The sequence below is a fragment of the Psittacula echo genome (assembly GCF_963264785.1).
Source record: "Psittacula echo genome assembly, chromosome: 12".
Taxonomy (NCBI): Eukaryota; Metazoa; Chordata; class Aves; order Psittaciformes; family Psittacidae; genus Psittacula; species Psittacula echo.
This window is the reverse complement of record NC_137747.1, coordinates 12,949,841-12,974,022: the sequence shown is the minus strand read 5'-3', so window position 1 is coordinate 12,974,022 and position 24,182 is coordinate 12,949,841. Positions and strand designations below refer to the sequence as shown.

Below are 24,182 nucleotides of genomic sequence, written 5' to 3'. Positions count from 1 at the left end.
ACGCTGTGGAGCCAAGAGGAAGAGGAGCATGGGGAGGAAGAGGAGGGACACAGCAACCAGCCCCATGCTCCCCAGCAGCCACCCTGCCCACAGCTCCCACTGGTGCCAGTGGGAATGGCTTGGGGAGGGAATAAATACGAGGAGCAGGGCCGGGCAGTGCCAGGGGACGGGCAGGCAGCCCCTGCGCGCTGCAGGAGGGGATGAGGACACAGAGGTGACGAACGTGACGGCTGTGCTGAGCGCTCCACGTCTTCCACATGGCAGCGGCGTCCTGGCGGCGGCTGCCCCGGCTCAGTTGTTGTTCATGATCCACCAGGATGCTGGGGAGAGGGGCAGGGAAGTGCAGGCAGCGCAGGGATATGGGGCAGCAGAGATGGGGGGATCCGGACCTGCCGCTCAGGCTCTTTGGCGGGTCCCTGGCACCCAGCTCTAAAGCACCCCCCACCCCAGGGTGAGGAGCACGGCCAGGGCATGGCCTGGAGCTGCGTCACCCACTTGAGCTGCAGGGACTTGTGCAGGGGAGTGCTGGGAATGGGCCCAGTGAGACTGGCCTGGGATTCAGTGCGAATTAATGCGTTTCATGTTCAAGTGACAGAAGGGGCAGCAAACTGAGTCCTAACTGGGTGTCAGGTGCCACCAAACCCTCCTGGTTCCTCACCTCTCACAGCCAGATTTGCATCAGCACCGTGGGGAACGTGCGTTGTCCCTGATCTCTGCCCTGCCTCAGCACCACTGAGCTGTAACCCTGGGCACAGGCCCTGGGACTGACCCAGGAGGGACAGAGCTCTGCAGGGCAGGCTCAGAGGGAATAAAGTGAGACCCCAGCTGACAGCCCCGAGCCCCCCGCAGCCCTCACCTGGGAAGAGCATGGTGGTCAGCAGCTCCGGGGACTCCAGCAGGCTGATGATGGAGCGCTGGAACGTCTTGCTGCAGCTCGACTGCAGGTGGCTGCAGAACAGGGGCTGCGAGGCTTGTGTGTGCCCTGGGGCTGCAGGACCCCAGCACATCCCTCCCCGCTCCCCACACCCCTTACCACGGTGTTCACCCCTGCAGGCAGCCCAGGGGATGCGCTGGGATGCAGCAGCAGCAGGATGGGCAGCGCAGGGACAGGGAGCAGGGGGGGTCCTGGGGCAGCCCCGGAGGAAACTCCCCCCCACCCAGAGCCCCCAGACCCACACGAGGAAAGGCTCCAACCTCCTCCAGGCGGTCGCATCCTGCCAGAACTCGTACAGGATGAAGCAGGCCTCGTCCCTCAGCTTGCAGGCGGAGACACTGCGGGACAGGAGGGACACTGAGACGGGGCCGGGGGGATGGCACTGAGCAGCCACAGTGGTCCCGGAGCAAGGGGCACACGGGCTGCACATGGGCCCTGCCATGAGGCTATCAGAGCTGCATGGATTCATGCTCAGTCTGGGGCTGGCACACGGCTCCACGGCATCCCAAACCCAAATCCCTCGTGCTTCATAGTTCCTAGAGCTGGGCAGCACAGGAGCGCTACAGCGTTAACCCTGCTGCTGCCACAGACCAGCCTGTAAAGGGTTGCGTCAAGTGTTTCCTAGCCCATCCCTGGCACTGCAGCGCAGAGCCTGAGGAAGCAGCTCCCCCCTCCAGCCCTCTGCACTAGGTGAGTGTCATCCCTTGTCCCTTGCACGGCAAGAAACTGGGGCCCAAGCGCACAGACCTTGAGCTCTCACCAGAACCCCTGTTGCTGACCCCAAAGTGATGCTGCTTGGCCAATGCTTCCCACGCTGCCTCCTGCAGCAGGACCGGGCTGGGGCTTCCTTCGGCCCCTGGGAGATGGAGCAGGGAGGCGGGAGCACTGCTCAGGGTGCAGGGAACCATCTGCACCGGCTGCAGCATCATCAGCTCCAGCTGAGGATGAGCCTTTCCTCCAGCTGCTGCAGGAAGGGACGGGCCAAGCTCCACAGCCACATTCCCTGCTGTGACCCAAGAGTCTCCCTGTGCTTCACTCCAGCTTTTCCCACTCACATGGAGAGCATTGCCCGTGCAATGCTACCCAGCTCTCTGCACTAATTGTTCTCCTGACAGAACAGCATCGATTGCAGAGGACAAAACCTGCCATTCTCTGTGCCACGCGTGTCAAAACAAGGATCTTCCCTTTCTTTGGACTGAAAACGCGGTTTTGTGCTGTTGGAACGGAAGAGCTGAAAAATGACACTTTCAATGGGAACATCCCCAGCTCGAAATGTCCCATGGGAAAAGGGAAGCACCTCTGGAAGAGCAGCTCTGTGGTCTGCAGTGATACGCGCTGCAGCCAGACCCAGCTCCATCTGCAGCTTTGGTCCCACCCAGTGGTTGCTTCTCCTTCCCCCAGCCCTCACACACAGCACAAAGCAACGCTCGGACACCAGCCCTCCCCTTGACTTCCCCCCCATTACTTTTGAGTCCTTCAGTGCTGGAGGAACACGTCCATGTTCCTGCCACAGCCACTGCTGGCAATACAACCAAGTAACAGCACCCTTCTCCTCGCCACTGACCTGTGGTCCTTGCGGGGAGCACGGGCAGCAGGAGATAGGGTGACACTGCAGACACACTGAGGCACTGTCCTGGCCTCTCTGAGAGGTCAGACTTCACCCCAAGCCCACAAAGCACTCCCCTCGCTGTCCCCAGGGATGCTGTGTCCAAGCACTTACTGCAGGCAGCTGCTCTGCCCGGCCGTGCCCGCTGTGTAGGACCTGAAGGCCTGGCGGAACTCCTCGATGCTGCTCGTTGCCACCGAGATCTGCCTCTTGGCCACCAGGATGTGCTGCGGAGGGACAGCAGAACGGTGGCACCAGGGACAAGGTGTGCCCCCTGCCCCTGGTAGCAGGGCCCTGCCTTGGGGCTGCTGCTATTCACTGTGTCCTTGCCCCAGTGAAATGGGCTCTGCGTGGTCTGTGGGTGCTCGGAGCAACCCTGGGGCACCTGGGCACTCACAAGAGGAGCTGCCTTCCTCTGGGCTGGCCATGGGCACTGCCAGGCCTGATGGAGCTGCATTTGTCCTGTGGATGGGCCCACAGCTCCCAGCTCTGATCCCATCCCACTGCATGGCCGGGCAGCCAGTGCAAAGCCAGCAGCTCACCCCAGTAACTCCAGTCTCCGAGGGCTGCGTGAGTGGGACTGGAGACCTGTGCGCGCTGCAGGGTCACTGCAAGCAAGAGAACAGGACAGGAACTTACTGCATCTCTTCCTTTACACATCGCTTCCTCCTTCAGTGGCTCCAGGCGGGGGCTCTGCGTTTAACCACAGGAAAAACCATCACCCCTGGGGAGCTTTGCCACCAGGTAAACCCTGCAGTAACCCACAGCCCAGCTCAGCAGGCACCACTCTGGGTGTTGCTGTGGGGACCTGGGGGAGAACAGGGATGAGACCTGCTCATCTGTGGGGCTCAGTGGGTCCAGACTGACTTGGTCAGATCAGCACAGACCATGGAGGAGGGTGAGCCAGAGCCCTCAGGGGAGAAGCAGGGCTATGGAGACAGCAGGGGATGAGCAGCTTTGCAAGTCCAGGTCTGGTGACCGGGTGCAGCTCTGTAAGGGTGCCAGGATGGATTCCAGGCTGTTGGCACCCACCCGCAGGCCCGGGCACACACCTTGCACTCCAGCTTCTCGAGGAGCTGCTGCAGCCGGTTGATCTGCGCCATCCACTGGCTGTTGTCTTCCACACAAACGCCTGCGTGGGGAAGGGCAGAGGTGTCACTGAGAGAGCTTCTCACTGCAAATGCTTGCTCAAGACCCAGGAAACCACAGGAGCTTCTAAACCTCCGATTTAAACCAAACCCCTGATTTTTTGTGCTCAGACTTTTCCCATTGCTCACAAGATAAAACATCCCAAAGAAGCTCCAAGGGCACATGGGGGAGGTGGTCCAGGCTCTGCCCCATGCTGCTGCTCCCACCTCTGCTCCAGTGGGGCAGAGACCAACTGCGGGATGGCCGGGATGCAGATACCTGTCGTTAGCATCCCAGAATAGGGGTCTGTTGGAGACAGGCAGACGTTCTTCTGTCCTCTGCGCCCACATCGCCTCCCTGGCCTCAGCCCAACCACGGTCTCAGGCTTCTTTATGTCCTTTCTGAAAGCACAAGATGCAAAAGGAGGGGTTGAAGTCACTCACCGCACAGGTCAGGTCAGAGCAGGCTCGGAAAGGGCAGATCCTGCTCCCAGATGTCCCTCCTGGGGGGACCTGTGGGTCCTGCCCCACACTGTGACCCCCACGGGCAGGGCAGGACCTGCACCCGTTACCTGTCCCGTCCCGCCTGCTCCTCCACGGTGTCCACGGCGCACTCGAGCGAGGCCTGCAGGGACTGCAGCTGCTGCAGGGTCTCCCGCAGCAGGAACCGCGTCAGGAACTGCTCCATCTTGGAGGAGGTCTCGTACCTCTGTGGGGAAAGGGGGAGGATCCATCAGGTGCCTCAGGCTCTGCTGGGGGAGCAGCCTTAAATAAACCCAATGGATTGGATTCCAATCACATTTGGAGTTATTGGAGGAAGGGACGACACTGAGGGACACGAGCATCATCGGGGTGCATGCCTGTGAGGTCACAGCAGGGAATGCACCGCAGTAACCCCATCAAGGCCCAGCAACCAACCTCAGGGGTCAGGGGACCACAGATGGGCACTTCCAAGCCACAAGGTAATGGCCACTCATAGAAATAGCCCCCAGCTCAAGGGAGGGCTGTGGGGCACTCAGAGCTCCCTACCTGCACCCTCACTGGGGCTCCTGGGTCAGGGCTGGTGGTGCTGAGCCTGCAGGAGTCCCCCATGCGCAGGCAGCCCCTTGCAGGGAGCAGCCACCACTGGCAGGACAGGGCAGCAGGGGGGCTTCGTGTCCTCTTCCCTTGGGAAGGCAGCACTGAGCCTCTCTGCTCCAAGGGGAAGAGATCCCTGCTGAACCTGTGATGTTCCCCTCTGCTCGGGGCCACCCCACAGCCTGTCCCCATGTCACCCACTGAGAGTGCCGGAAAGCCCCTGTGAGCCTGGCCTGCTGCTTTCCATGTGCTATGGGCACTGCACCATTCCCTGCAGCCTGCTCCAGGCACTCTTTCCTGTCCAGTTTCCACTGGCTTCCTTAAAACAACCTGCAGTTTTGTCCTTGTACTGCTGGGCATCTCAAGGGCCGGAATGTTTCCATGCCCCCAGGAATGGAGACAAGGTGCCCAAGGAGGGATGCTCAGTGAGGCAGCGAGCAAGGAGGAAAGGCTGAGGCATGTTCGCAGAGACAGCAGCTCCAGAGCAGGCAGCTGTCCTCCACGGAGGCCTCCCTTGCAGAGCAGGTACCAGTGCCTGGTTTGCCCCCACAGGACTCCTCTTGCCCCCCTGCAGGGTGAGGCTCTTCCTCCTGCCCCAGCATCCCTCAGGACTTTGCCATGCTAAAGCCTGCAGTCGTCATCGACAATGGCAGCAGCTTCACCCGGGCGGGATTCGCAGGCCAGAAGCAGCCCAAGTTTGTGCTAAGGACCATGCTCCTACACCCCTGCAGCGCAGGCACCACACGGGAGGCCCAGCAGCACCACAGCACTGCTGAAAGCACGGCAGGCTTCGCTGTGGCACCCAGGTCTTACCCCCTCAAGCAGGGCATCATTGAGGACTGGGACAGCATGGAAAACCTATGGAGACACCTCTTCTTCTGCGGCCTGAGAGCTCCCCCAGAGGAGCAGGCAGTGCTCATGGCTGACTCCCCATCGTGCCCCACCACCAACAGGGAGAAGGTGGCAGAGGTGCTGTTCGAGCACTTTGGGGTGCCAGCCCTGCACGTGGCCAACACCGGGTTCCTCTCCCTCTGTGCCTATGGCAGGGTCACGGGTCTGGCTGTGGAGGCTGGGGCTGGAGTGTCCCACATCACCTCCGTGTGCCTGGGGCAGACCCAGCGGGAGGCCACGTACCGCCTCGGGGTGGCTGGTGGCTTCCTCTCCAGCTACCTGCACAGCCTGCTGATGGACAGCGCCAACGAGCCCTCGGCGCTGAAGGCCTTGAAGAGGAAGACAGTGATCCAGATGAAGAAGCAATGCTGCTACGTCTCCGTGGACTACGAAGGAGACCTCCAGAACCAAGGTTTCCATCACCCAGCCAGATTTCAGGCTCCCGACGGGCACTGTATAACCCTGAACAAGGAACGGTTCTGCTGCCCGGAGCCACTCTTCCAACCGGAGCTCCTCCACCAAAGCTCCCCAGGGCTCCACTACTTGGCCTGGCAGAGCCTCCAGAAGGTACCTGACCACACCAAGGGGGACCTGGTGGGTAACATCGTGCTGTCAGGGGGCTCCTCCATGTTTCCTGGCTTTCCCGAGAGGATGTGCGTAGAGCTGAACGCCCTGTTCCATGACACAGGCTGCCAGATTCAGGTGCTGGCCAGCCCGGAGAGGGGCACGGCAGCCTGGGCAGGGGGCTCCATAGCAGCATCGCTCACGTCCTTCCAGCAGGCATGGATGGCAAAGGGCGAGTACGAGGAGCACGGTGCTGAGTACGTGCACAGGATATTCCAATAGGCAGATGATGCATCCCGAGGATCCCACCACAGGGCAGGAGCAGCGTCTCCAACATGCTGCCTTGCTCCGGGCAGAGCTGTGCTGGTGACCCAGGGCCAGCTTCTGCGCTGCTGCAGGAGTGCAAAGTCAATGCAATCGCTCCAAAAGAAGTAAACTGCTTTCCATTTACAGTCCGGGTTATTTCTGTGCCTACCCCATCACTCTCCTCTGCACGTGTCCCGTGTGCTGGCAACACGCCCACAGCTCCTGCTGCGAATCGAGGCCGTGCTGACTGCCTGGTACAGCCGGGTCCTGATGCTGCACGTCCAGAGCACTGCAGCAGAGCTGCCCCTTTGGAATGCATGGCCTGGACAGGGAAGGGACTGCTCCAGACAGTGGGAAAGCTCCTTCCAGCCATCAGTGCAGTGGGACCCTGAGGTTCATGGGGAGCCACAGGGGTGGGAGGGCTGAGCTGAGGAGCAGGAGGTCCTCACGGTGCCAGCACGGCAGCAACTTGACTGCAGGAGGTGGTTTCTTGACTTGGCACTGAAGCGGCTCAGCCCTGGGTCCAGAGGATGAGCAGGTGAGAACCAGAGAACAGCAGTTTTGTAGTTTTGGTATCAAGTTGACTTGGGAGCAGGTTCAGCTCCGTGAACAGGCAGCAAAGCACTCACCTGCCCTCGCTGCTGCTGTAGTGAACTCACCCAGACCAGCAGACGATCAGAAAAGGATCAGAGGTTCATGGGGGATACATCATTCATCCACGGCATGGCTGGGCACAGCCTGCTTCATTCTGGGAGCTGGGCCCAATCCAGATACCCTCACCTCTCTTTGTGCACAGAGGACACTTCCCACAGCAAGCAGCCTCTTTTCCAACGCATCCTCCTGAGCCCCTGCCGGGGCCCCCACAGCTTTGGCATATGGACACTTCCTCCTGCACAGAGGCCGGATGCCTCTCTCCTTTGTCGCTCCCCTTTAAAGGACCAAGTGATGGGAGAAGCCCCGGCACCAAGCCAGCCTCCCAGCACTCCCCATCCTCTCCCCTTTCATCATCATGGCCTCCCAGTCCCAGCACGTCCCAACCCACTTCTAAGGGCAGAGCAGGATCCCACACGGACACATCAGTGTCTGGGGCCAGCACTGCACACGATGAGCAGCTGCCTCCTGTCTCTCGCCTCGGCAGACACAGCACACCCAGGGGAGCATGCCCGATAGAGGATGGAAATAACCATCTCCCAGGAGAAGCCCAAACGCTGCCTCACCTGCCTGCAGCCGCTTGGAAAAATCTCATGCCAGGGGAGAGAATCCACTGGAAAATGCACCTTCCCTTCAGCTCAGCTGCCCGGCTCCCTCCTTGCTCTGAGGCAAACAAGCAAACCTCTTTGCCTTCAAACCCCTCTGTAACAGAGGCTCAATGCAAACCTGCTCTGTCTCACTGAGCGCAGCATTTCCTGCTCGCAGCAAAGACCATTGGAAAGGAGTCAGGGAGGAAACAACTCTGCAAGCACGAGACAAGGCTTTTTGGTCATGGATGGGAATTTCAGCTCTGCTGGCGTCAAAGTTGCCAAGAGCTGCTGTAATTCTGCTTTTGAGAGGTTTTATTAGTTTCTTATGATGATCATTAAGCTCGGGACAGAATGGAATTGGTGATTGCATAACTCCTGCCAAACGGGAAATAAGACTTGGGGAGGTATTTATGGGCTAATTTGCAGTGTCTGCAAAGTGGAGAATGGAAAGACTTAAGCATACAGCTCCTCTGTGAGAAATGTCAGACCTTTTCCCAAGGTATTTCCACCATACATAGAATCATAGAATGGTTTAGATTGGAAAGGACCTTAAGCTCATCCAGTTCCAACCCCTGCCACGGGCAGGGACACCTTCCCCTACACCAGGTTGCTCCAAGCCCCTGTGCCCAACCTGGCCTTGAACACTGCCAGGGATGGGGCAGCCACAGCTTCTCTGGGCACCCTGTGCCAGTGCCTCAGCACTCTCACAGGGAAGAACTGCCTTAGATCTAACCTGAATCTCCCCTGCTTAAGTTTGAACCCATCACCCCTTGTCCTATCGCTACAGTCCCCGATGAAGAGTCCCCTTCCAGCATCCTTGTAGCCCCCTTCAGATATGGGAAGCTGCTCTGAGGTTTCCACACAGCTTCCCTTCTATTCACTTCATATTTGGATGCTGTCATACTGCAAACACAAAGCCTAACCCCAAGATAAGCTTTAATCAGCGACCTGCAGCACAGTGAGCAAGTTGTATTTTACAAATAAAAGTGGAAATAACAGAATCTGGAGAAAAAAAAACCTCTTTTCTTGCACAGGCATCTTTTCTTTACCATGTTTCTACCAACGCAGTGAGGCAGGATGGGAGCACAGGAACCCCTAATGATCCAGTTTCCTTCTACCAACATATGGAGACATAAAATAGATCACGAGCAGGTTCGCTGCCCACACACACTATTTCCTACAGGAATTGCAGCACTTACACAGTGAGAAAGACGAACCTGGCTTGTGTTTCCCATGCTTTAGCTTTCTTTCTCTCTCCTCCCCTTAGCTCATTGCCCTGGCATGGTGTGAGCATCTCCCAGTCTCTGCTTTTGTTGTGCTAACAAAGCAGCCCATGATCTCTGTTTTCCTGCTTCTAAAGTGAGCTCCTATTTACAAGAGCCTGTTTACAGCTGTGGGGGAAGTTCCCAGAGGATGCAGGGGTGAGCAATCCTGTGGCAGGATCCTAGCCAGAAGTAAGGAACTACCGGAGATGGATCATGCCCTAACCAAGAGATGCTGTAGTTCAATGATGAGACCCGGATCAGAGAATCCCTTCTCCTTCTAGCTAGCCTGGAGATCCCTGCCTCCTTGGGAGTCATGCAGAGCAGACAGGGACTATAGATCCACACTTACTGGTTCCACATCTACCAACATCTGTTGGCTCCACAGATGGATCTGGAAGCAGAGCTTTATGGTGAGGGCTGTTGGAGCAAGCAAGTCTCTTCCAGTTTGCCCAGCTTGACTGCATCTCCAGTAAGAGCTGCTCCCCAGGATGAAGCTTCAGCATCTCCTCCGGAAGGGAGGCCTCTGTCAAACTGGGGCTCTCAGTCCCCAGCCATGGTGGCATTAGAGGTGTTGGAGTTAACAGAAGTGAGGGACAGACAATGAAATATGGGAAATGTTTGTTCTCTGCCCCCTCCCCTGCCTCTGAGAGGTGCGAGCTTTGGCTAAAACCCAACCTAATAAACCCCCTAACCCCATAATAACCCCAGGCCAAGTCCCATTCTGGAAATACAAACATGGGAATACATGCAGGTCACAGCAGGTAAGAACACAGCGTTTGTCACCTCTGCCAGCCCCTAACAGCAGCGGATTTCCCACAGCTCTGCAAGAGCCCTGACCACAGGCTTGGAGCATTGCCCTATCCTGCTCCCTGCTCAGAGCCCAGCAGACCAGGGAAGCACAGGGAGATGCTTCCCAGGAAGGCCAGTATGTGCCCTGGAGCACACGGATCAGAGCAGCTCTTGCCCTGGTGAGAGCAGCGCTGTGAATATGAAGCTGCCCTGGCCCCTGGATCCAGCACATCCAAACAGGGGTTTCAACAGCTTCAACAGGGAAAACCTGCTTCTCTTTTCCAGGGAACACCTGTGGTACCAGAGCCTATGAAGGGAATGAATGCATCATGGCAATACTGTGAAGCAGGCAGTAACTGTGCTTTGGAGATACACATAAATACACAAATTCATTATCAAAAAAGACAAAGCAGAAAAGAACATAAATAAAGCAGAGCTCTGAAGAGGATTAACTCCCTCCCTCTGGGCTTGCATTTAATAACTATGAAGGGAGCTGGGCAGCCGAAGCAAAGAGAAAAACGCATTTTCAAGTGATCCCCTCTCCTGCATAACATTTCCCAATGAACAGGGAGATGCTGCTGAGGCTGCATCTGGCCAGAGGAACACTCAGAGAGGGCACAATCCTGACTGACACTAGAGAGGCACAAACACCACTTGGATGACCCTGCAGAGCTGCGAGAGGGACCAGATCCCCCCTCACTTCTCTGTCCCATCAATAGGGCAGTGTGCACGTGGATGATGCCCTTCATCCACTTCCCACAAGCACCAAACCACCTCACTGAAGGGAAAGCAAGGGCTGGCCCTTCCCACGGCTGTAACACAGCATCAGCCCCAGGCACAAAGCTAAACCATTTCGTACATTTCATATGCAAAGGGAGCCCAGAAGGGTCCCCTCCAGTGCTGGCCCCTGCTTGTTCACAGCTGTATTGAGCCCACAGGCTGCACACTGCTGCTCTTCCATGCAGGGCTCACAAAGCAGGAGGCTGCTTGCCCTCATTAGCAGCCTCCAATCTGCCTCCCATCAGTCCAAGCTGCAGGGAGAGGCAGAGCATTCACTGCAGGGATGAACCTGGCACCAGGCTGGGAGTCAATGAATTCCACCATTCCCTACCTGCTCCCAAGCACCTCTCTGTTCCCAGAGCTGCTCTCCTGCCCCAGTGCAGCAGCCCATTTCTGTGGCTGCCAGCACAGGCTGTGCTAAGCACAAGCTGCTGGGGTCAGCCTAGAGCAGCTGAACCCCAGTGTCCTCCTTTCACGCACAGTGCTTGGTGGTAAAGACCTTGCTTTGGCTCAGAGACACAACATAGATTGTCAGTGATGCTCCCAGAAACAGCATTCCCAGGCAGGATGCTGCAAGTGGTCTGCAGGAGCTGTTGAAACCATCCCTGCCAGAGCCTGTCAGGAAGAAGCCATCGGCAAAGCACAAAAGCATCAGCTCTGCCCTTCTCCTCCAGCACAGCTCCCTCTCCTCCAGTAGAGAGTAGTCCACAGCTGCAGACACCCAAAGCACACACAGGGTTCTGAGAGGTACATTTGCTGCCTCTGGTACCCAGGTTGAACCTAAGCAAGCAGCCAAGATCACCACAGCTTCTGTTACCAACCCACCTGCCCCACCACCCTCCTGTGGTTCCATCCTTACCAGCTTGGTTTTGTCCATGGCTGCCAGGACCGCAGAGTTGAGGGCTTCCAGGGCAGAAAGCACATTCCTGTATTCTCCAAGATACGCTGAGAAATAATCTGGAGCAGGAGAGAAGAGCACAGTGAGAAGACCACAGACTCCATCGCTGCCTGCCCTGCCCCTGCTGCCTCCCACACACAGCCCAGCACTGTCTCCCCAGAGTCAAGATCCCACCTGGGCTGCAATGAAAGAGTCCCCTCCTATCCCCAGGGACAACTTGTCCCATTCCCTTTGGGAAAAGCATGGATGCCCTCTGGGATTCAGGCACAAGGAGTGTCAAATGCCACTTGACTGGCTAGGTCAGACGTGCACAAAGCCCTACCACAGGTCCTCAAGAGGGGAATCCCTCCGAACATCACTCTACTCACCACACAATTTCTCCGTGTCCACGTTACTGCAAGAAACAGAGAAACAAGCTCTTGTTAGATGTGGTGGCTGCTTTGGGAAGAGCAGTTGTAGTGAGCAGGGCCTCGAGGGCTTGTCCTGACCCCCAGGAAAAGGAAAAGCTGCCCAAGCTTAGAGGCAGCAGCTCAGGAGCTGTGCTCAGCAACAGCATCACCCAGGCAGGGCTGCAGAGCATCACTTCTGCTCCGGGAGCTGAAGGAGCAAGCAAAGCTGCTCCACAAACATGTCCTGGAGCTGGAGTGTGCTGGGAAAGTGCCAGTGGCATCAAGAAGGGGATGGGATGGAGGGGAGGCAGGCAGTGCCCTGGGCTGACAAGGCAGCCCCATTTCTGCGCCCTGCAGCTGATGAGACCCAGAAGCTGCTTCTTCAACCCAACCTCTTCTCCCAGAGGTGTGGGGAAGGGCCAGGGCTTCCTCCTCCTGTCCCCCTTTACCTCAGCCCAGATCCTCACTGCTGCCTGCCCCATGGTACAGGCCCTCTTCTCTCCTGCTTGCCCCATGGCTGCTCCTCCCCTTCCCTGGATGGCTTCACAGCCCACAAGAGGGGTTGTTCCTTATGTGAAGGCCATTAAAACAGGGATCCAAGTAAAAAATACCTGGAGGTTGGGTTCAGCCCCCTATCCCTTTTAAATAACAGAGAGTACTGCACTGGAGAGTCAATGCTGGCATCCCTGCAGGGCTTGGACAGGTCCTTTGTGTTGCTAACAGAGGTGCTGCTGGGGTGGAGAGGGAGGAGAAAACATCACATGTTTTTGGATGGGATGTGGGTTTGCATGAAGCAGTTAGATCCACACAGGTGGCCAAAGCCATGGAGGCAGAGCTGCTTGTGATGCCCAGCATCCCTGCAGAGCCTGCAGGGAAATACCCCACAGTATCATGTATTCAAATCAGCCTCCACTCAAGACAATCTGCTGTCTCAAAATCCCCATAATGATTACAGCCAGTTCTAATCCTGATTGGAAAAGTGGAAGAAAGCATGAAAGAGGCTTTTTTAAGTTTTTAAGTGCTGTCACACATGGACGAACTGGTGATAACCTGGCTCCAAGCATGAGGATGGTAGCAGTGACACTGCCCTGGGGAAGCCAAATCACTGCCATATCACCCTATGTCCCCTCTGACACTGCTCACAGGGCAAAGGGGCAAAACTACCCCAAGGCACAATTAGAGGAGAGTGTGCAAAGTGTTCAGTATCCCATGCCAGGAACAGGGATAATTTAAGCAAAATCTTCCTACAGCTTTGCCCCTAGGCATCAAAGGCTGGTTCCTGTGCCTCTTTCTGCTGGGCATCAAGCGCCTTCTCAGGCAATGAAGAAGGGCAGGTTTAGGATGTGATTTGGCTCCTCTGCTTGCAACACCTACTGCAGGAGCTGCTTCCCTGGCACACTGTCCCGACACTGCAGGCAGGTTTGAAAGTGGCTGAAAACAAACAGTGATTCCCTTGGGATACAATACAGAGAAATCAGCAAAGTCACAGCCCCTTCTTCTGCCGCCTCCAGCCACTTCATCAGACTTTGCTCATCCCCTCTCCGAGCAGCTCCATGCACCCAACCCCAGCTCTGCAGGATGGAGTGACTGGGGCTTGAAGCACAAGTTTTGACTGGAAAAATGCTTTGCTCCTTCTTCATTTTCCCAATGATCCCTAAAAGCTGCCTGGAGCCTGCAGAGCCGCTGCTGCTGCACTGCCATCAGTGACCTGGCACTGCATCATCCACAGCACTGCTTGTGAGACCTGTGAGCTGGAGTGGGAACTGCAGCCACTGGTTCCCAGCCAAAAGATAGGTAAAAGATACAAAAGAGGGGATACGGACATGAGATAAAACACACAGTGAAACACTCAATGCATACGTTATCCAGCCTTTTGCATCCGTCCCCAGTGAGACCCTGGGGCTGGCATCACCAGAATGAAGGTGGCACCAGCTCAGCCCACCTTGGGCTCCAGCAAGCAGGCATTCGTGTGACAATGAGCTACAATCACCACCAACCCTGTGGCCCCTAAGGAGAGGCTGGAGATAATAACTCCATCTTGTCTGTTTGCTGCTTAAAATCAAGCAACTAACAACCACTAAACCAGGGAACAGTTAAACACTGAACTTGGGGCAAAAGTCAGTGCTTGGAGAGTTGTCCAGTGGAAGATGTGCTCCCTTCCCAGCGCAGCCTGCTCCATCCACAGCCCTGCACGGACACCTCTTCCCACATCCCACAGCAGCCTAGGGTGCAGTTCAGGGCAGGACAGAGCACTGCAAGCAAAGCATGGGACTGATGGTGTCATTTTCATGCTACCAGAAGCTACTTCATAGCAGAAACCAGGAGAACTGCACATCAAATCCCAACCCATTTTGCTGGGCTGCAACAGGCTTTGCCCCACTCCTCTCTCTGCCATCCATCCCCTCTCCCACTTCAAGAGAAGAGCCATCCTCTGCCTCCAAAACACTCATCCTGAGCCTCTCCACACTTCCACATAGCTGTATTTTGACTGTGCTCAAACCACTGATTAACTGTAATTAAGCTTGAACTGATGATGAAGGATCTTGTCATCATTATGCTGTTGGGATTTAGTGAGAATGTGCCTGGAATTTATGCAAGAAAACAGCAATCAGCTCGGCAAAGCAGATGGGAAGTTTTTATATTTACCATTTATCGTGTTGGGAACCTCTGGTGCCATCACCATCACTCTGCTGCCATCACTGTGCCCAGTGCTTCACTCACCATCAGGCATAGGCTTTAGTCAAAGTCTCCAAGTCTCTAATCACCGAGAAGGAAGCAAGATTCCTCCAAGTCCCTTATTCCATAGAACCAGAGGCCTGAGGTTACTTCCACTGAGAGTTTTTAACAGCACCGTCACCTCTTCCACTCGTGGCTCAAGATCACACATACACAGGCTGTGGGCAGCCTGCACCCAATTCCTGCCACCACCATCTGACCACTGTCATGCAAAGGAGGATTTGCCAGACCTTAGTTTTCTAAGTATTCCCAACATGAAGACAGAAAAGCACACAAGGTCCCTGCAACACGCCTGGGCAGGTTTCACAGTCCTCTGCAAACATGACACACAACCCATACAGCACTGCAGCACGCAGTACGAAGCCATTTGTAACGATGTTGTGAGACCTCCCCTGCAGCCCTCATCCAGCTCTGGGGCAGCAGCACAAGAGGGACGTGGAGCTGCTGGAGCGAGTTCAGAGGAGGCCACGGAGATGCTGCGAGGGCTGGAGCAGCTCTGCTCTGGAGCCAGGCTGAGAGAGCTGGGCTGGGTCAGCCTGGAGAAGAGAAGGCTCCTGAAGGGGAGACCTGAGAGCAGCTCCAGTGCCTAAAGGGGCTGCAGGAAACCTGGAGAGGGGCTTGGGACAAGGGCCTGTAGGGACAGGCCAAGGGGAATGGCTTTAACCTGCCAGAGGGGAGACTGAGATGAGCTCTTAGGCAGAAGCTCTTCCCTGTGAGGGTGCTGAGGCGCTGGCACAGGGTGCCCAGAGAAGCTGTGGCTGCCCCATCCCTGGCAGTGTTCAAGGCCAGGTTGGACACAGGGGCTTGGAGCAAGCTGCTCCAGTGGAAGGTGTCTCTGCCCGTGGCAGGGGTTGGAACTGGATGAGCTTTAAGGTCTCTGGAAGGAGAACAAGTGATGTGTGAGACCTCAGAAACACCCGTGTTCCCAGATGTCAGCTCTGGGGCCCAGGGGAGCAGTGATGGGTGAGGATCGGGACGAGTCTGGGCAGTGCTCTGTTACCCAGCCACAGAGAGTGCCTGGGTATGAAGGTCTCTGTTACTGTCTCTGCTTGGATCAGGTTGGCACTGACAAAGAAACACAAGTTTCAGCCTAGACCTGATGAATACAGCACCCCTGTGCCAAATCCACCCACTGGATTAAGGGTGAAACTTTCCCATCGTCGGAAAAGCTATGGGACATGAAAGGAGCACACCAGATCTGCTTGTAGAGCTTGTAGTTGCTTTCCAGCTTCACAATACTGGAGTATTACCTCAGGTAATAACTCCTGAATCTGGCAGCAAACTTCAGTCAGCTCTGCAAGTGCCAGGCAAACAGGCAGCCAGGGGCAAGGGGCTGAACAACCCCTGCCAAGGGGACAATGGGACACCAGCACAGCCCTTACAAGACACCAGGGGTTGTAAAGGAGCAAGTTCCCATACACACCCCAAAACAAATGACAGAAACTCCAGCTCTCTGCACAGAGCCAGAGACCTCCATGAGCCCCACCATGCTGACTTCCTTTACTTGCTGCTGTGCAGTCCCTGGGCAGATAGGCAGATATCCCTGGGGACAGATAGGTCATGGCTCCCTGGGGACTGTCTCTCCCAGTCCCTTGTCCCATCAGGCTGGCGGCTCTGGGTCAGGATCAGAGCACTCTGGCAGACACAGTGCTGCCCCATGTTGTTTGCAGGGGCAGGATGCCTCCTACCAGACAAGAACCTGAGTGCCAGGCTCCCTCCCTGGGGGGGTCCCAACTCCTCCTCCTCCTCCATAAGCTGGGGATGAAGCTGAAGAAATCACGTATAGTTCCCTGCTGCCACCTCCCAGTCCCCATCCTGCTCCTGCCTGCTCCCACTGAGGCAGTCCCATGCACTGACCCTGTACTTGTGTGCATGGACCATGTCCCAGCCAAGGACAGAAACAAGAACTACACCTTGCTAATTGATGCCACCAGCAAAACACTGCAACTGCCAAGTTATCACAGCCACCACACCATCATTACAGTAGTGAGTTCGAGGGAGCACCACTGCAGCCAGGGCTGTACATGGCTCTGGGATCAGCCCTGTTCATCTGCTCTGGACAAACAGAAGCAGCCCAGCCTGACAGCAGTGGTAAACCAGGAGATCTTCACCAGTCAGTAAACAGCACAGTTCAGACTTTGCTTTGCTGCAATCTGTGTTTTCCAGTGGTGTGTATGGGGAGTGACTCCAAGGTCACCCCAAAACGGAGTGAGAGGAAAGGAGCGTTTGCAGAAGAAGGAGAAATGCTCATTGCTGACTCCTGGGATCACAGCCCAAAGAGACAAAAGGATTTTCAGGAGACACCTCGTGCTGCCCACATCCAACAAAAGCAACTGCCAGGGCAGGCTGCAACAAGCTTAAAAGCAAGTGGCAACAGGGGCTGCACACACCAGCCCTCTTCTCTGCCCCATCACGGCAGTGGGAGCATCAGCTCAACCCACCATGAAACACCCAGCAGCAGTCAACCACCCCCATGCCACCAGCCCTGGGTGGATGATGCAGGTCCCTTGCAGCCAGGGACCACTGGGTATCTGCTGTCAGTGGGTCAGTGACATTTGGTGGCTGCTGGCATCTCAGCATGGCACGGGTCCTCTGTGCTACTGCCCTGGCTCTCTGCAAAGCTCTGGGACCAGTGTGTGCAGCTACGGCTGCTGAGAGCCACCTCTCCCTGGCAGGGACCTGCTCAGACACTGCCCCGGACAGGAGCATCAGAGAGGGGCAGGAGATGCTTCCTGGGGTGCCAGAGAAGCGGCAGGAGCCAGAGCTGAGCCTGGACCCGAGATCAGGAGGAAGCTGCAGCCACTTTCCTCCTGCACAGCACCCTTCCATTTGAATAGACAGGCAATTCATCAACAGCCAGTTTCTACCAGTGCCAAAACTCACTGGGTCACAGCCCCAGCAAGGCCAGTATCTGAATGACTGGGATAAGAAACCCAGCCAAGCCCAACAGACTCCTCCAGACAGCACCAGCAAGAGGAGACCAGGGCTCAGTGCAACCACTGCTCCTGTTCTTTGGGGGTTTCTTTTTCTAAAAGAAGCTGGCCTAAATTCAAAGTCACACTCACAGAGCCACTCCTGGTGCAAAGCTGCTCTTACATAAGTGAAAAGCAGTTCCCTGTGTTAGCAGTGGCAGAGCCTGTGACTTTGCACAGTCTGTGCATCGTCCTCGCACCATCACACGCTCCTCCTGCAGACACAACCTGCTCTAGAGAGCTGTGCTTTTCCGGAATACGTTTTTCAAGCTAATGTAATCTTAAATGGATGCTTGTATTTACAGAGCTAGAGTGAATCTGAGAATGGCTGGTCTCAACATGTCTGGTTTCTCTCCTCACCAATGCTCGTAGCTGGTGTTCAATGGGTTTTAACATCCGCGTGTTACAAGAGAGAGTCAGGGCAAGATAAACCTATTTATCACACCCGCCTCCAAATGGCCTCCATATACAGGCAAGCAGTTTTATATCCCCCTTCATCTCCCCTCCTCTGTGCCACCATGGTACTCACTCTGAGTGACGTCTGTCAATGCCACTGAATAACTCCCACAGCTCCTCCGAGCTCAGGATCCCATCAGCAAAATAGTTCTTGAACTCCTCAAATGACAGCTTCCCATCATCTGCATGGAAATAAAAGGGAAGAATAATTATATATCCACAGAAAGCAGCATCAAGGCCCCAGTGATCCTCCCAGCAGCCTCTCCACCCGGAGTGTGGGCCGCTCGGGCATGCCGTGCATAGTAATTAGAGCAGAGCTTGCATTGAAGGCATGTCCCACCAGTCCCCATTGAAACCCCAGCAGTGCTGGCAAGCAGGGCCACTGCTGCTGGAGTTCCAGGTGGGAATTTCAGCCCATTCCAAGAGATATCACTGCAATGTTCAGAGAAAGGGATGCAGACACTCTGTCTGTGTCGGACAGTCAGACAATGACTGTCCAAGTAGGGTCCATTACAAACAGCACAGTAAGGACAGCATCAGGCTTTTATGGAAAGAAAAGTTCTCCATTGACTTCTGAGCTTTTTCCTTCCCCTCTAAGGAGGACTTCAGCTCCTGGGCTGCATTTTGATCAGATGCAGAGACTGAATCAACCCTACAAGGGACGGATCAGAAGCCTGATGGCTCCTGGGCTAGCAGGGCACATGAGAGATAATGTGCGCACAGGCCACAGCAGGGCTTGGGAAGGGCTCTGTCCTACATGGACAGTGAATTGGGAGCCCACTTCCTTTCTTTCTTGCAGCCAGAGAGCTGCTTGCTCTTATCCTGCTTCACTCTTGCTGCCAAACCTGCAGCAGGGATGGGCTGTGCTGCTTCACCCAGGCCAGCAGTGGCAGAACAGAGCACTCACCGTTCTTGTCAGCTCGCCGGAAGATCTGCAAGAGAAAACAGGAGAGGGTTCAGTGAGGCAGCACTGGCTCCTTGCTGCTGAGCGGAGAGCCGGGGGCACCCAGCACTGCCACCATGGGAACCCCCCCTCCCGGGGAGCCATCGAGAGCCCCCAGTGCCAGCGCTGCACCAGGACATCCCCTTTTGGGAACAACCAAACCCATTTCTTGCCTTCAGTGCGCAAAGCTCTGGGCACAGCTGCCCAGAACTCACACTGAGCACCTTTTAGAGCACACAGAGGGAAATGCTAGAAAGGGCTTTGCTACAGCCTCCTGATGGAAAGTGTTTAATTTTTCAGACCCTTTAAACGAAAGAACATTAAGCATCAAACCACTCCATAACGGGAGCGCTTTGTGCATCACCGCTGACACTCCAAGTGTCTGCATCGAGGAGAAGCTCTTGTCCTGCACTTTGTAATCACCCTTCACAACAACCCTTCCTGCAACACACACACTGTAATTAATAATTAATGAATTCATTAATCTGTAACCAAGCCTGCCCCAGAGCATAGTTGCTCCAGCTCAGGGTCTCAACCCAGGTTCCCAACCACGAGGCTTCTGCCTGCATCCCAGGAGAAAGCTGGGGCTCCTTATCCCTGCCTGGCTCCCCTCTCATCAGGAATTCGCAGAAGGCCTGGGGCTGACTCCAGTGAGGAACAGCATCATTTCCAAAGCCTGGGAACACCTTGCCACATCAAACAGTACGAGCTTTTGACCGGCAGATCCTAACGAAGCCAATGACAGAGTCGTGTGAGTGGCAACTTTCGTTTTTTTAATCATCTTGGCTGAGAAAGAAATCTGAAGGTCTGAAGAAAGATGAGGAATGAAGAAGGGCAGGAAAAGGGGAAAGTGGGCTTTGTTGTATCCTTTTCCATGCACCTGCAAAGCAGAGGCCGCTGATCAAGCCACCCCCAGAGCAGCTCTTCTCCCTGCTGCAGGAAGACGTGTCGCTGCCAGCTCCCCCTCCACCCCCAGCTCCCTTCTGCACCGCTCACCACCAGCTCTGCTGCGTGTTTTGAGGCCACAAGCCCATATTTAGCCACTGAAATGTCCCTGAAAAATCGCTTTGAGGTAAAGAAAGAGCTGCCCAGAAAAGCCTCCACTGCTCACACCTCAGGAAGCCACTGGCTTGCAACTGGGTAGAGGCTTTTCTGGTGCTGGTCCCAGCAGGGAGCTTCCTGGTCCTTCCCCACAACCGAAACCAGGCGCAGGGACACGGCCTTGATGGATGCTCTCCTGAGCAAGGCAAGTTCCCACCAGCCCGAGCTGCTGCAGGGAGTGGAGCACTGTTAGGTAACCATCCCTCCAGGACACCAGCTTCCAGCAGCCAGGCTGCTGCCTGTGCAGGAAAGCAGGGCAGGGGCTCTCTGAATGCCTCACAGGACTTGCTTTGGAGCTTTACCTCTACCAGCCGAGACAGGATCCTGCAGCTCCCACACACTGGGTGTTCTCTGGGGTTTAAAGCAACTTTACTTAGGCTAAAGGGCTCTCTTGTGCATCAGGGGTCTCATGGCCACAGGGTTACACGTGCCAGGGCTCCCTGGCAGCACCATTGGGTCCCATGTGCCTGTGTCACCCTGCTGCCTCCCTGCCTCGGGCATGCTGCTTTCTGCCAAGGCAAAAGCCTCATCCTGCAGAGCTCTCTGTCACTGGAGGGACACCTGGCTCATACAGTGACATCTCCAACTGTCACTGAGCCAGCCAGCACATTCCAAAGACAGCAAAGTGTCACCCAGGCACTTAACAAATGGAGATTCAAGTGAGGCCAAACATTTCCCATGCACAGGCTGCCTTCGCTCAGCAGGGTCTGTCTGCAGGCTAAGAGGGGATCCCTGAGAAGGTCTCAAATCCAGGGTGAGCCCATCCTGGACTCAGCAGGGACCTCAACAAACAGAGCTGATGCTGCTCCCTTGTGCCCCGGATCCTGTGCTCCAGCAGTGCATTGGAAAAACACTGCCAGTGCACATACCAGGGCTGCCTGGAGCTCAAAATAAACACACGTGGCACAAGCAGAGCCCTGCGAGGCAGGGCCACATCTGCTCCATGCTCCCTAGGGACAGCAGCGCTCCTCAGCACCTCCAGCGAGCCTGTTCTCAGCCAACCCCGCTGCAGAGGGGTGCCTTGGAGAACCCCGATGGCTCCTGTGCACAAGGCAGGATCCAACTGCAGCCAGGCAAAACCAGCACAGAGCAGCTTCCACACTCCACAGTGACCCCCACACCCCCTCCCCAGGGCACAGGCACAGAGAACGAATCCCACCCTGGTTTGGGCTGGAAGGGACCTTAAAGCTCATCTGGTTCCAGCCCCCTGCACAGGTAGGTACATGCACGGCAATGGCAGGTAAGTGCTGCTCCCGGAACATGAGGGCAGCCCTGGGACTAAGCCAAGGGAAAGAGATGCAAAGGCAGGCTGGGAATGGGATCAGGAGAGGCACTGCAGACAGTCCCTCACTTGCACCCGGGACCTGACAGCCTCAGAAACACAGGGACACTGCCTCAAACCCGAGACGTTCTCCTTAGCCCCCGGGTCCAAGCAGCCGCAGCGCCGCTCAGTGCCTGCAGTGACAGACACACGGGGACCGATGGGAGCAGCACTGAATGGCATTCATTTGGGGGGTGAACCCCCCCATCCCGGCAGGAGGGACATGAGAGGGCTTCTCCTGCCTGCAGGGCTGGAAGCAACCGCAGCTACTGGACACGCAGCCAGGGACATGGCAGCTGATGGGGAGGGACAGCCACCCTGGGGACACAGTGCGGGCTGCAGCCAGGCTCCGGCGGTAACCGGGGGGTGTCCAAGAGGCTTTGCAGAAGCTCTCGTGCCCCGAGAGGGGACTAAGCCAGCCCTAAGCACCAGCCTGGGGGATGAATCTCCCAGAGGCTCGAGATGTCTGCACAGAGAAACAACTGCGATGGCAGCACTGCAGCTCGTACCGCGCCTGCAGCAAAGCGTCTCCGGCAAAGCCCTCCTCCTCCTCAGCCCTCCTGAAGGCAGGGGGGCAATCCCAGGGGAAGCACGAGCTGCCACCCGGGATCTGCCATGGGCAGCTCTGCCTTCCCGCTGCCCTGACCAGCCTGAAGGGAAGCTGGAGTCAGATACTAAAGCAGAGCTACTAAACTCCCCCTGCCAAGCTCCGGAGCTGAGGCGGGAGCAAAGGGAGCCACAGGGAAGCGGAAGGGAAGCCGCCAGAACCGCTACTGCTGTTAACACTTCCCATTTTAATTGCCTTAATGACGCCCTGAGGGATGGATGTGGGACTCAGCAGTGCCCTGAGGGGCTGAGCTGGAACACAGCTGTCACCACCAACCCCCCTCCAGCCCATCTTCCTTCAGCCAAGTAATTAGCACAATTAATGATGCTGGCTGGAGAGCCCTGCGGTCTGCAACCTCCCCACGGCAGGAGAGAGACCCTGACCCCCAGCTGGAAGCTGTGTGGCCATGAGCCGTGCTTTCCAGCTGCTCCCTGAGGATGCCAGGAGATCTCCCTGATGGACAGCCACACCATTCACCTTCTCTAAGCCTGCCTGAGATCTGCTCCCCTCCTCCAGGATGAACTGGGACACAGAGGTTGGCACCACACGGACCAGGACAGGATGGAAATGACAGCCAGCACCTGGGCTCTCGAGGTGCTGGGGCACCACACTAACCCTCACCCTTACCCCTTACTTGCTTTCTCCTCCCTGGTCCCTGTGGCAGGGCAGGGACAGCACCTCCGCTTACGCATCTTCTTGGCTCCACAGCGTGACTCCAGACCCCGAGGTGCTGGACATGGGAACACAAGGGCTGGTGGCTCACTAGGGAGGTTCAAGCCTTACCCAGGCACCCTGCACCTCACAGAAGACCGCCGGGAGCAGGAGGGTTGAGCAGTTCTGATGTGCTCCAACAGCAGAGGTGGGCTTTGACCCAGGCTGTGCCACGTGCCCTGGGAGATGGCCAACCATGCCCGGTGCCACAGAGCAGAGGGGCTGCCTCTCCCAGAGCCCCATCCCAGCGCACAGCTCCCTCTCTGCAGCAGCACCCGGGCCACAGGGCTCGAGGGGATGTGCTGTGATAGGAGGCACTGTGCCAGGACCTGTCTGGTGAGCAAGAAGACAACAGCCACCATCCGCATCTCCAACTCCCGCAGCCACCGCTACGCCGACCTCCAGCCTGCACAAGGCAGATCTTCCACCACAACTCCCGGCACCTTCAGAGGGAGCAGGGCTGGGAGCTGCAGTGGGTGACGGACACACTCTGCCTGTGGGGTCCCACAGCTATTAACAGCTACACAGTTCCTCCCACGGCTCCAGGAGCCACCACAACCAGAGCAGGGGAAGGAGCGGGCTGATTGCAGCCACGCAGAGGCTCATTATGCAGCAGGACACAACGCTGAGCGCTAACACACCACGACCCACACCTCGAGTCATTGTCGGGGCACCCCAATGCCCCCCGCGAAGGAGGCAGCACCGCGACCGCCTGGTCCCCGCCACCCCCGGGGGTGTGACCGGGTCTCGCAGAGGGCCCGCCCCGCCGGTACTCACGTCGTGGAAGATGGGGAGCGGCTGTCGGCGGGGCGCGGGGCCGCGGTTGGCAGACAGCAGGCACACGGCCAGCAGCTCGGCACACGCCATCATGGCCCCGCCGGGCGCGGGCGCTGCGGCGCCCCGAGGTGAGATGCCGTATGGCGGAATACGACGCCGTAAGGAGCGGTGCGTGCCCCGCCGTACGCTGCCGTAGGGAGCAGTGCGATGCCGTGCCGTACCCCGCCGTACGCTGCCGTAGCTGCCAGCGGATCTGCACTCACGGAGCGGCACAGCAGCCGCCAGGACTCTTTGCCTCCCCTGAGGGCCCGCCCCGAGGCCATCCGATTGGCTGTGGCTGATGATTGGCACCTCAGAGCCGTGCTGTGGTTGGCGGAGGGGCGAGGGGCGGGGCGCCGCTGTGAGGGGAGCGGGCGGTGGTAGCGGTCGTCGCTCTCGTTCGGGGCTCAATCGGCAGTGGGGATCCCCTGGGCTGGATCCGGTCGGATCCTGTGCACCCCACGGCGCTCCAGATCGCTCCAGTGCAGCCCATGGCGGCCCCGGTGCTGCCCTCCATGGTTACACTGTGGTGTCACCATCCCTGGCTGCCCCAGTCTGTCCCAGTTTGGCCACGGCTTGTCCCAGTGTGGTCACTGTTGGCGCTGAGGTAGCCCAGTTGGTCCCAGTGTGGCCATGGGTGGTCCTGCTGTGG

At 56.9% G+C, this 24,182-nt stretch overlaps 2 protein-coding genes across 2 annotated transcripts; one reads left to right on the top strand and one right to left on the bottom strand.

Annotated features, from left to right (window-relative positions):
* Nucleotides 1–291: 291 nt before the first annotated feature.
* Nucleotides 292–23,584, bottom strand: NECAB3 (N-terminal EF-hand calcium binding protein 3; the record flags this gene model as incomplete). The annotated part of the gene is made up of 13 exons (XM_080628168.1): nt 292–320; nt 857–948; nt 1,195–1,272; nt 2,655–2,767; nt 3,180–3,233; nt 3,593–3,672; nt 3,948–4,069; nt 4,240–4,376; nt 11,440–11,537; nt 11,847–11,872; nt 18,105–18,213; nt 18,939–18,963; nt 23,492–23,584. The coding sequence occupies 13 exons, from the start codon at nt 23,582–23,584 to the stop codon at nt 292–294; spliced, it is 1,056 nt and encodes a 351-aa protein (XP_080484294.1).
* Nucleotides 5,363–6,481, top strand: ACTL10 (actin like 10; the record flags this gene model as incomplete). The annotated part of the gene is made up of 1 exon (XM_080628167.1): nt 5,363–6,481. One exon carries the CDS (start codon nt 5,363–5,365, stop codon nt 6,479–6,481), a length of 1,119 nt encoding a protein of 372 aa, XP_080484293.1.
* Nucleotides 23,585–24,182: the final 598 nt, after the last annotated feature.